This window comes from Monodon monoceros, unplaced genomic scaffold (assembly GCF_005190385.1).
Source record: "Monodon monoceros isolate NGI ecotype Baffin Bay Population unplaced genomic scaffold, NGI_Narwhal_1 Super_Scaffold_5, whole genome shotgun sequence".
NCBI classification, from domain to species: Eukaryota; Metazoa; Chordata; class Mammalia; order Artiodactyla; family Monodontidae; genus Monodon; species Monodon monoceros.
In genome coordinates, this window is record NW_021703782.1 from 110,430,393 (window position 1) to 110,442,244 (window position 11,852).

General features: G+C 60.2%; 1 protein-coding gene across 8 annotated transcripts in view; it reads right to left on the reverse strand.

Moving 5' to 3' along the window:
• Positions 1–9,300, reverse strand: part of COL5A1 (collagen type V alpha 1 chain) — a 164,799-nt gene extending 155,499 nt beyond the window's left edge. For 3 of the 8 annotated variants that reach the window (XR_003790719.1, XM_029202065.1, XM_029202066.1), the window contains exon 1: positions 8,826–9,298. Coding sequence is in view for 6 of the 8 variants with exons in the window: in XM_029202065.1 (XP_029057898.1) it covers positions 8,826–8,943 (118 nt within the window). In the remaining 2 variants the exon portion in view is untranslated. Of the gene's footprint in view, positions 1–5,805; positions 6,056–8,825 lie in introns of those variants that run through there. The other 5 variants (XM_029202064.1, XM_029202063.1, XM_029202062.1 and 2 more) reach the window with 3 other exon arrangements.
• Positions 9,301–11,852: the final 2,552 nt, after the last annotated feature.

The window sequence follows — 11,852 nt, forward strand, 5'->3', positions numbered from 1 at the left end:
CGGGAGTGGGTGGCGGCTGGACCACAAGAGTGTCCTTGGGCTGATCATCGAGCCCAGGAGGATCTCGATCTGCTGTGCTGTGTTTGAAACCTCCCCGAACAACAACGACGGCAATAATAATAACAACACTCTCAGAGCTGAGCCCGAGTAAACCTTCCCACTTGAGGCTCCGTACTGCGCTCTTGCAGAATAAGAGTCTTTCCTTAGGAGAAGGGCAAGCTTGCCCCCAGGCAGGGAAGGAAAGTAAAGCATCACTGCTCCTTCCAGAAAGTGGGGCCACCGTGAAGAAAGCGGGGAGGACACGGGGGTTGGGGAGCATCTGCCTCTTCCTCTCTTCCTTCCTGGCACGCCTCCCCTCGGAGGTGCCCACCCCCATCATGTATGCTGACACCTGCAGTCCACCTGTTTCAGGTGAGGCAGGAGGTCCTGAGAGACCACTGGACGCCCACCCATGCCCCCTCCTCTCGGTCGGCTCCAACTCCTCCCCCGGAGATCCTGGCATCGCTGGGCAGAGCCGCCCCACCGCCCTGCCCGGGTGTGAGCCCTGCACCCCCACCCCAGGCCCTCCCGAGTGCCAGAGTCATCACACCGAGGACCCCAGGATGCTCCCCAGGATGCCAGAGTTAAGTGACATGTAGCCATCGCTCAAGCAGTGCTTTCTGAGCTAAACGGCCACAACTTAAACTATGAACCTAAATAACATTAGTAATAATTCCCTGGAAAAGAATTACATTTAGAAGCCCTGTTCCCTGCACTTCTATCCAAGGATGAGCTATTCGCCCTGCCTTCTCGATGTGAACATTTTCTGGTCTAACAGGTATGGAAGGCGCCGCGCCCCTTCCTCCCCCACTCCTCAAAACCAACCGGGATCGTCTCTCCCTAGAAGAGCAAGGTCTACACAGGACACTGACGCCAGAGGCTGTCTACTGCACCCGCATCCCAAGAGAGCACAGAACTGCCTCGAAGGAGGAAGCCAGGGCTGCCCGTCAGCATTTCAGATTCTCCCCAAAGAAAGAAAGCGCGAAAGAAGAGAAGTAACGGTAAGGCGGGTCCCAGAGACTTCACCCCAGCGGACGTGAGGACACTATCTCCCCAGGCAGGGCCCTTGCAAACTGAACCTGCGGGCCCAGGGCCAGAAATGGCCCATCTTTCCTTCTCGGCTTCACCCTCCCCTGTGCAGGGCTCTGGGCCCCGGCCAGCTCTCCCCTCACCTGCCACCCAACAGGGTCCCCTAACGGGACCCCCGTGAGCCAGGGCCCCAGGTCCCACTGGTGCACAGCTGCCCACTATCCCCCCAAAGAAGAAGACCTTGACATTTAGCAAGACAGGACTGTACGTACACCCAGTTTTATGCGTCAGAAGTGAAGCAGGAATGGAGGCCGAGGTGCAGAGGCTACTCACAGTTGGTGGAGGCCGTGCACCTCTTCCGGAAGCACAAGGACCCTGCCACCAAGGGACTGTCCCACGGCAAAGAAGAGCTGGAAGCTGCTGGAGCCCCCCGCACCTGGCACCTAGTATCAGTTTATATGCCGGTAATGACCTACACCAAGGCGGGGCGTGATTTTCACTGGGATACAGAGGGCAACCATCACTCCTTTGTGCCAGCTGGGCCCACAGGGCCTCCCCTTGCACATCTGCAGGATGGGGCCAACCCCACCTGGTCCAGGTGCACCCCAGAGCAGGGCACTCCACAGGTAACACCCCAGAGCAGGGTTTGGTTAAATATGAACCGGAGTCAGAGGACAGACACACATGGGAAAGTGCCACTTGCCTCCACCAAGGGACTCCTCCCTTCAAACTCATTGGGTGGGACCCCAAAAGCCGCAGGCCCTGGCAAAACGGGCTGGTCTCTGATTGGCCAGAGCCCCACTGGGGCTGGCAGGTACCTCCCTCTGATTGGCCAGTGGCCCACTGAGGCTGGCAGGTACCTCTCTCTGAGTAGCCAGAGCCCCACTGGGGCTGGCAGGTGCCTCCCTCTGATTGGCCAGTGGCCCAGGGGCTGGCGGGTGCCTCCCTCTGACTGGCCAGTGGCCCAGGGGCCGGCAAGTGCCTCCCTTTGATTGGCCAGAGCCCCACTGGGACTGGCAGGTACCTCCCTCTGATTGGCCAGAGCCCCACTGGGGGCTGGCAAGTACCTACCTCTGATTGGCCAGTGGCCTAAGGGCTGGCGGGTGCCTCCCCCTGATTGTCTGGTGGCACCACTCTACTAGCTGATGAACGTTTCACTACCTCCCACTTCGCACTTCACTGGATACAATCGCCTGTTCACAGGTCTGATTCCCTCACTGCACCGGAAACTCCTGCAGGGCTGGGATGCTCACCTACCTACCGCTCACCTGTGCACCTGCTGCCTGGTGCCCGGCACAGGTCTGCCTCACATTAGAGGTCTGCAAACGCTTCAAGCACAGCCACTGTCACTCCGGAGTTTCTCCACAAAGGACCAGCCTCTCCTGCATTTCCTCTGCACCCACACAGGAAAGGATTCCACTAAAGCCTCACCCACGGAGCTCTGGGTTACCCTGCCAGCAGAGTGGAAGACAATGGCTTCCTACCTTCCATTCAGAGTAAAATGCTCACTCTTTTTCATTGTTAGGTCACTAGTCTTCCAATGCAAGAGTCAGAGTTTTTAGTTAAATCACTTCCGTCACACACGCACATTTTGATGTCATTTTATAGCATTTATTAAAAAATTAATAAAGAGACCAATAAAATCCCTATTGCCAAGGTGCTGGCAGAAAAGAACAGGACAGAAGAGTGAATTTCTCCCAAAAGAACACAGGTCTAGGAGACAGGAAATAAAGGAATCCCCCATTTCATGCACAGAGACATCGCAGGAAACGGGCCCCTGGAGCTCTGTGTAATGAGACGTGGAGAAAAGTGGGTCAGACTGTGGTACCATTTCTTAGGTCTGAGTCACCAAAGAGTGGCGACATTTACTCCTACTGTGGGTTATGACATAGGTTGGGAACCTGCCAGAAAAACTAGCGGGTGAGTCTAAGCTGATGGGATGACGGCTCAGACAGCATGACATGTAACACGGAGCGACCCCCCCATCACCCCACCACGAATCCCCACGCATCCAAAGGAGCATTCATTCATTCATTCTATGGGCTTTGCCCCAGACGCTGGGGCCGCGCGGGTGCAGGAACAACGTCTGAGTTAGCAAAACCCCCAACGCACCCGCCCCAGATGTCCTTCCAGATCACCAGCCATCACCCACCGTCATGTCTCTGGGGCAGAAGACCAGAGTCTTTGAGGCGGGACATGGGCAGGTCCATTCCCATCCCTGAGGCCCCCATTCCTCCTTGTACAGTGGGGGTGGCCTGAGGAAGAAGGGGAGGGGCGTGCTGCACGTGACCCGCCCCACGACTGCTCCGGGATGCAGGCACCTCCATGCTGGGGCTCGGACCGCAAAAGTAGCAGCAAGGGCTCCAGTAAGCTCACCGGGGGCTGTGTAACCCCTTTTCATGCTCACCCGCGAGGGGGCACCAGGGTGACGGTTCACAGGACAGAGAGGGTGACTCATATAGCCAGCCAGTGAGCAGAGCCAAGAACTCACCCTGGACCCCAGACCTGCTGCTGCCTGAGGGCCCAGGGAGGACGTAATAGTGACAACAGTGACAGGGGCTTGCTCTGTGCTTTGGACACGCGATGCGCTGAACCCTCTCGAAAATCCTGCAGGAGTCACAGCCATCACCCCTTCCTGCAGATAGGGAAACTGAGGCAAAGTGCACCGCTGGCGGGGGTGGGGCGGGACGCCGGCCCCGAGCCGTCACCCACACCGGGTCTCCATGCCGTGTCCCGTGGCAGGGGCAGCTCTGCCTGGGAGAAGGGCCAACGCAGGCTCCACCTTCAGGACCTCAATGTCTCCACGAGCCAGGCCAGAAAGCTTAAAACTAACATTTGGCCAAGGGCTGACACCAGATGAGTCGATTACAAGGGAGAAATAAACAGAGGGAGAAGCAGAAGCTATAATATAACATCGCCCTCCTGTGAGCAAAAAGAGGCTAGATTATCAGACCCAGCTGGACTGAGTCTGTGCCGGGGCTGGACCCGACGCCTCGTGGCTGCCCAGTGGGCTCCGTGGCCACGGGTCATCTCCTCGTCTCCAGTCCCGCAGGGGTGGGGCACGATAAGGAGAGAGATGCGGCCTTGCCGTGAGCACCTCAAACACACCAGGCCCCGCCTGAGCAGACCCTGAAAACACATGGACCTGTGCGTGGATGTGGGCGTGCATACTCATGTACACGTGTACACCCACAGACACGTCACATGCATCCAAAGGAACACTCACATCACAGGACACATACACACATCACAGGCACACACACGCTTGGACACATACACACAAACGCACACACAGGCGTACAACCCTCCAATACGCTGCCTGGGGTGACCTTCACTGCGACCCCACGAGGTGTCGTGGGAAATGGACCCACGGAGCATATGGGGGTGCTGAGGAGAGTGAGGGGGGCCCGGGCTGAGTCACTTGTGGATGGCAGAGGCCTGGGGGTCTCACCCGCCCCCAGAGCCTCCTTGGACAGACACGCCTCCCTCAACTGGGCTCCCGCTGGAATACTCGCATTTAGAGAGGATCGTGGCAACCATGCGCTTTTTCCTTTTGCAGAAACACCACCCAAAACAGTAGCTATAATAAGACCCTCCGCTCATCAGGGGCTTCCTGTGCCTCGACATTCCACACGCGGTCTCCGTAGATCGCCTCAGTCTCCATAACCACCCTCAAAGCGAGAAAGCCGTTTCTCCCCGTTTCCCAGAGAGGAAAGCTGAGGCACGGTGGCTGGCCCCCGCCCAGCCAACCCCTTAGAGGCAGAGGAACCGTCCACGCTGCCCTGGGTTCAACAATCTGACTGCCAAGGACTGTCCCCCCACGCCCCTGCCTCCCCAAACAGGGGACCCAAAGTGCGCAGGACCCGCCCAGGCCAGGGCAGGCGGCATCCCTCAGATCATCTCTTAACCCAGAGAGGGTTAAGGAAGGCCCCGGCCTCCCTCCTGTCCCCTCAGAGGCCCCCTCTATCTCACAGCGGCCACTTCTGCTGGCACAGCACTGCCGGGGCAGGCGGTGCTGGAGGCGCCCTGCCAACCAAGTTAATGAGGGGCTTTCCAGCCAAGGGAAGCAGCTCCAGGAGAACAGTGAAGCGGCGGGGTGGGATGTCTGCGGGGAAGAGGCACGGAGGAGACAAAAGCCAGAGGTGGAGGAGGGCACCTGTGAAGGAGGCCCTTTGGAACAAAAGGAAGGGGAAGAAAGGAAAGGTCAAGTTTAGCAACACCTCCTCCAGGAAGCTGCCCCAGATCTCCCCAAGGGGCCAACCCTCCAGACACACTCGGCAGGAGAATGAACAGTACAACCAACGGTGTCCACATGCGTGCCTCGCAGCAGCCTGTGGGCCCTGGAGCCGGGCGCTCTGTCACCTCAGCCTTCCCACGAGCAGGCCCGGCGCAGGCAAAGCCTCCAGGGGTCATCGGGTCACGCCAGTGAGTGAAGGGCCTGGTGAAAGCGGAGTGGAGACTGCAGGCCCCGGGTGCCCCTTGATAACATTCGGATAAAAAGCAGGGGTGTAGGGGGCAGGAGGGAACCGAGACAGTCTGCTGGGGCCCAATGGAACCCCTTCCTGGTCCCAGGGCCGTGTCTGGGCTGAGGCCCAGGCTGACAGCAGCTCCAGGCACTGGGCCTCCCCCGTGGAGAAGCTCACTCAGCGCCCAGGTGCAGAGACCAGACTGACCCACAGCGTGCAGTCCCAGCCCCCTGTTCCCTGGGCCTCTCAGAGTGCCAGCACCCCCCCTCACCTTGCAGGCCGGGATGAGGGTCCAAGGAGATGATGTGGGCACAGGGCTAAGAGCAGACCAGGCAAATGCCAGCAAATTCATTCCAATCGGTACCACGGGTGCGGGCGTCCCAGGGGCCAGGGACCCTGCCCTGCTCCGCGCTGCAAATCCCAGGCTCCACTGTGGGCACAGCAATGGGGCCTCGGGGTGCGCGTGACTCATCCTCGACCCTCGGGGGCTCAGAGCGAGTCTGCGCTCACTGTCACCGTTATTCAGTGAGGGGCAGGGGGCAGTGGGTGTCGGTTCCCCACACCCCTCTGCTCCACCCAACAATGTCCGTGGCCCAGGGAAGAGGCAGGGGTGGGAGACTGGGCCAGGCAGCCGGAGGGCAGGGGCGGGGCAGGCGGGCATCAGCTGTGCTCGGCTAAGGGCGTGGCTGCGTGAGAGTCCAGAGATATCTGAAGGGTGGGGTAACGGGGCAGGCTCTGGCCAGCACCCCAGGAACAGCCATGGAGCGACATCACGGGACAAGGTAACTTTGTGCTTCCTCCCAAGGAAGAAACTCCTGCCCGTGGCCACTGCCGGGTGGTCACATCGCTGGGCGGCGACCCGAGCTCCAAGCCCTGCAGCCACTAAAATCTGGACCAGAGGAGATAGAGGGCTTCAGGGAATCAGCTTGGCTTCTGAACTCCTCCCACTGACTGCTCTTTTATGGGGAGGAGGGGGAAGGGGAGGAGAAGATGGAAAAGGCTGTCTTTTCAGCCAACTTGATTGAGTCAGAGGAAATTTAACCATTCGATGTCTGTCAAGTCCCACAGAATTTGGACAACTCTTCCCACCAAATTATTGCCAACAGCGATCACGTGACTGGCGCCAACCAATGATGTGCCGAGGAGATGACCTCAATTTCCAAATATTGGGGTCATGTTTCATTTCACTTACTCTCCTTTACCCGTTACAATGTTAAACGGCCCCAAATGCAATCTGACTTTTCATTCCTTCACACGCTTGGCCAAGAAGAAGGTAGGAAAAAGAGCCATGTTCAGAGGGAACTCAAAAAACATCTGGTGGATCTCAAAATGGAGAAGAGAAGAGCTGCCTGCGGACGGCCTCTCCTGCCCCCCCGCCCGCCCGCCCCCGCATGTCAGTGGACAGCCGTTCCCGCTGGCCACGCACTGACGATGACTTCCAAAAGGGTCCCACCCTCGTGGCGGTGAGGGGAGGTCTGTGAAACCCACCCAGAGGGGTGGCTTCTTCACAGGCTCTCAGCGTCTTTTCGACAAGAGCAAAATGTCCAGCTCTACAGCCACGGTCCAGGCATCCACCTCACGCCACACTCAGTTAGGAAGGGAAACCGGAGACGGGCGGGGGGCAGAGATGGGGAGTGCTACAGACAGCCGACCCCAAACCCAGGCGAACGCATGCTCTGTGTGCTCCCCAGCCAGTGCCCAGCCCCGGCTTTTGGGGGTGGCAACTCCCCTGAAGGATTCCCACCTGACTTCCTAGAGGAAAGCCTGGCAGAGGAGCTGGGACAGGGCTATGGCCCTGGGCCTACAGGGGTCCCATGACCACATCCCCACCCTGCTCCGTGCCACTTTTCTGGAGGTCGCTACCGTCCCCCACCTCCAGTGACCCCGGGGGAAACACAAAGCCAGTTAGCCTGGGATCCAGGGCACGTAGGTGGTAGCCCAGGGCTAAGACCCCAGGTCCCCAGAGCCAGGCCAGGCTCCCCTCCGCTCCCCCAGCCCCTGACTGGCTGGACACTCTGATTCCTGCTCACCCCCTCTGGCCCACCAAGCACTCACTGTACCAGGAAAAAGGGACAGAATGTCTTAACTGGCAAGTGGAACACGGAAGTGATTCTTCCCACATGTCTTCAAATGACAAAGCGGAGGAGAGAAGAGCGAAGGCAGTAAAGCGGTGTCTTCTCACAGGGGACCCCGGCTGGTCCTGCTGTCCACTGAGCCACTGTCCCATCCCTCTGCCCGCACTTCCCTTGACCCTGCAATAGCGGCTCTGAGCCTCGTCTCTGCATCTGTTAATGGGGCCCCAGAGGACTTTCAGGGCCTTGGGCTCCGACGACTGAGGCTTGTGAGGTCCCATCCCACAGGTAACCACAAAAGGTGATGCTTAGAAAAACCACTGTCCCGTCAGGAAGCTGTGTGGGAGAGAGCTGGTGCTGCAAGCATCTAGGCAGGCACACTGTCAGTGCTGGCCTGGTGGACGCCATCCACTGGAGACAGCTCCTTCTAAGGGCAGACCTCTGGCAGAAGGAGTCCCACATCTGTGTGTCATCTGAACCCCTCACAGCCAAGACTCCGAGAGCATCTCCCGCCTTTGCTCCAAGAATCCCGTCTCTGGGCAGCTAACCCAAGAAAAACTGCCTTCCAGGAGGTCGAGAGGTGGGATTAGAGCAGGGCTTCTCCACCACCCCACCCTGGGGCTCCCCAGTACCACTCACTGAGTACTTAGATGGTGGGGACCACAGGAAGCTCTGTTCCCTGGGAAAGGGAGAGTCAGCCGGGTCTGGAGGCAGAGGAAGAGGGTGCTTGGAGAAGTCCTGGGCTGGGGGGCTCAGCTGCTGGGATTCTCCCCAGCGGCCCCCCATCCCAGGAGGCCCGGCCGGAACTGGCCCGCTGCGACTCTAGGGGGCGACCCTTCCCGGGTTTCAGGAAAGGAAGTTCTGCAGCGGGGCTGTGTGGGCCAGAGCTGCGCGCTTGTGATGTGGGACAGAGAACGCAAAGTTTCCGGACAAAAGTTTGCCTGCCTGGTGGACAAGCCCTCCGGCTGATCCAACGCAGAGCCCTTCCTCGGCTCCCCGACAGCCCCACCCGCCGGCCCGTTTGACGTGGGGAGTATTGTGCCGGCGCGTTTCCCTCTCCGGGGCCCCCAACGAATGGCATTCGGAGTCCCGGCCCGTGCATTCCACAGCCCAGTGGGGGAAGGTCGTGCACGCGCGGAAGAGGCCGGGCGCCCGGGGATGACAGCCGCGCCGGCCCCGGCCCCCCGGCCCCCCGCGCCCGAGCGCCCAGCGCCCTTACCTGCGCGGCTCGGAGGCGGCGCCCACAGCAGCAGCAGCAGCAGCAGCAACGGCGGGGACAGCAGCGGGGCGCCCGGGAGGAGCGGGCTGCGCGCTTTCCAGCGGGTGTGGACGTCCATGCCGGCGGGGCGCGGGCGCGGGTTGGGCGCGCGGGGACGCACGGGGCGCGGGGCACAACTCAGCGGGGCCGGCACAACTTTAGGGACTCATGGGAGCAGCCGCCGACCCGTTCTCTTTGTGGCGGTGGCTCTCTGGAGGGTCGGCTGGCGCGCTCGCCCACGGGCGGGAGGGCTCGACCTTGGCCCGCGGGGCGGCCGGGACCCCGCTCGGCTCGCTCGCCCTGACCTCCCCCGCCTCCCCCGACTCCTTCTGGCCTCCTCCTCGCCGCCGCCGCCGCCGCCCCGCGACTCGCTCCCCGTGGGCGCTGCGCTCGAGTGAGGTCCTGCGCCGGCCGCGGGGACGAACGAGGAGTGCGGACCTCGCCTCGGGCGCCGAGCACTTTTCCCCCTTTCCCTCCCTCCCTCTCTCGGGGACGGCACCCGAGGAGGCCGTGGCTCCCCCGCGCCCGCAGCAAATCAGAGCCGGCGCTCGGCTCGGCCGGGCCGGCCCCCGCCTCCCACTGGGCGCAGCGGGCGAGGGGGTGGGGCCAGCGGGCGAGCGGCAGCGAGGAAGGGGCTGGCCCGGGGCGGGCGGGGACTCGGCGAGGGCCAGGCGCCCCCCGCTCTGCCGGCGAGCGCGGGCGGACGGGGCCCGGCGGCCCACGCTGCACCCCGCTTTCCCCCCCCAGGTGCCCGCACCTGGCCGAGACCCAGAACCAGTGTGGAGGGGCCCCGAGTTCGATCATTTGGGGTTTAAAAAGGACGTTGCAGCTCACCCCGCCTTTTTCGTTTACTTGGAGTTCAGAGCTCCTCTTCTGGGTGGAGACTGAACTTCCAATCCAGCCAGATCGGGGCGCCCAAGACTGTGGCAGACATGTCCACCCCGAGAGAGACGACCCGCCCTCCACCTTCCCCCACTGCAGATTGGGCATCCGTGCCCAGGCTGGGGTCGAGGCTCCCAAGAGTTCTCCGAGGGAGCTCGGATGCCACACATCCTGGATATTAATCAGGCGAACTTGGCCAGCACCCGCTCCCCCCCCCACTCACTCCCTCCTACTGCGTGGAGACCCCTCTGCCACAAAAAGGAAAGCTAAGAAGACACCCCTTGGGGAGGTGACAGCAGGCAGAGGGGTGAGGGGCTGGGGCGCTGCTGCCCTGGCACTGACACTGGGCACTGCCTCTCTCCCTCCGCTTCTTTAAGCCTTGGTGAGGTCTCCCTGGAGCAGGACGCCTGCCAGGCTCCGGTGGCCGGTAGCAGCCCCTCCCACCTGGCTCCCCACATAACCTGCTGAAACCCCGCTCACACCCCTTCCTCGAAGAGCAACAGAGCTGGTTTTTAAAGAGGAGGGAAGGTGAGTCAGGGGGCTTTTCAAACCCTAAGCCATCCTCATCCCCTTTGAACAAACAGTTCAGCCAGTGATGCTCCAGTTACATCTCCAGACTGGGCGTGAAACTCCCCAAATGCCCTTTAATTCCCATCATTCTGGAAACAGGAAGGGAGGGGAGGTGGGTAGAGGTTAGGTTTGCTGGGATGGCCACATACTGCCTCTTGAGCCAGGTGGTGGTTCACTGGTGCTACCCTGATGGTCCACATCTGCCCCACGTACCCTTCGCGGCGGCACTAAATGTTGCTCGGGAAAAGGATGAGACTCACAAAGTAAAGCTAAACGGTCTTTCTGGTTTTTTATAGTCCTTTGTTGTTGTTTTACAACCTGTATAAATCACATATATGATCGGGGAAATGTGTGTGTGCGTGCGTGTCTGTGCGTGTAAGTTGTGTGTGTTGGTTCCACTGGAGCTGGTCCTTTGTGTGCCTTAATGAGAGAGAAATTCCATCAGACACTCCCTGAGCCCCCAGCTCCACCTGGCCCCTGGAACGACCCCCCCACCAGGGGAAGGCCAGCTTCTCCCAAAGACTTGGGAGGCTACCATAGGTCAGTGGCCTAGTTATCAGAAGATAGTACAGACTCAGGGCTCCAGTTACCCCCAAGGACACAGTTACAGGTGCCTCTGTGCTGGCCAGCCAGCCCTCCCAACACCTGGAGCTCAGGGCGGGCATCTGGTCCCTCAAGAGCTGATAGTCAAGGGACACCCAGGGTCCCCCAGAGAGCTGAGCTCACAGTAATGAGAAAGCTTGAGACAAAGGTGGGCTCATCCACACCTAGACTTGGGTGAGGAGGTAAGTTTCTATCCCACTGGAAAACTCGAAAAAAATCCCCAAACTGAGCAGCCTGGCCTGTCTGCCCAGGACTGTAGGAGAGTAACCGTGATGCCTGGTCACGATTGTTATTCCAGTGGGAACAGCAGAAGTACCAGCCAGCCACATGTGTTTCCCACTTTAAAGCCACTCTTGCATCAGGTCACACACAGCAGTAGGGAACACTGTCATTTCTCCCCTCTACAGACAAGGAAATTGGGGATCAGAGAGGGTAAAGGACTTACCCAAAGTACCAGCCCATCCATCCGTGGCCGAGCCTGAATTTGAAACCAGATTTACCTTCGGGCGGGAAAGATGCAGATCGCCTTGCCCAAATCCTTGCAACAATGCCCGGTGGTGGTTGACCCCAAGCAGCATCCCTTGGCCCTCCCATAACTGATTAAATTGGAGAGTCCTTTGAAAACTGTTTCTTTCACTCTGGGCTCTAGGATGTCTGCAGTGAGCAAAGGCACCCAGCCCCCTGGCCAGCCCCCAACCCAGTCTCTTCCCCTCAACTCCTGTACGGTGAGCAGAACCTGCTTGCCTGTGTGCCTGTGTGCCTCCCTCCCCTCCTGAAATTACTGCCACGTTCCCACCCGGTCCCTCCCTGTGCGTGGACTTCTACTCATGGTACTCCAGCATGGGAGGGACTCACCGCCATCCAGGGCTCTGCACACCCCTGGTCACCCATGGCTGTGTATCTCCCACAGTGCCTGGCAGGCCGGGTGTGCCC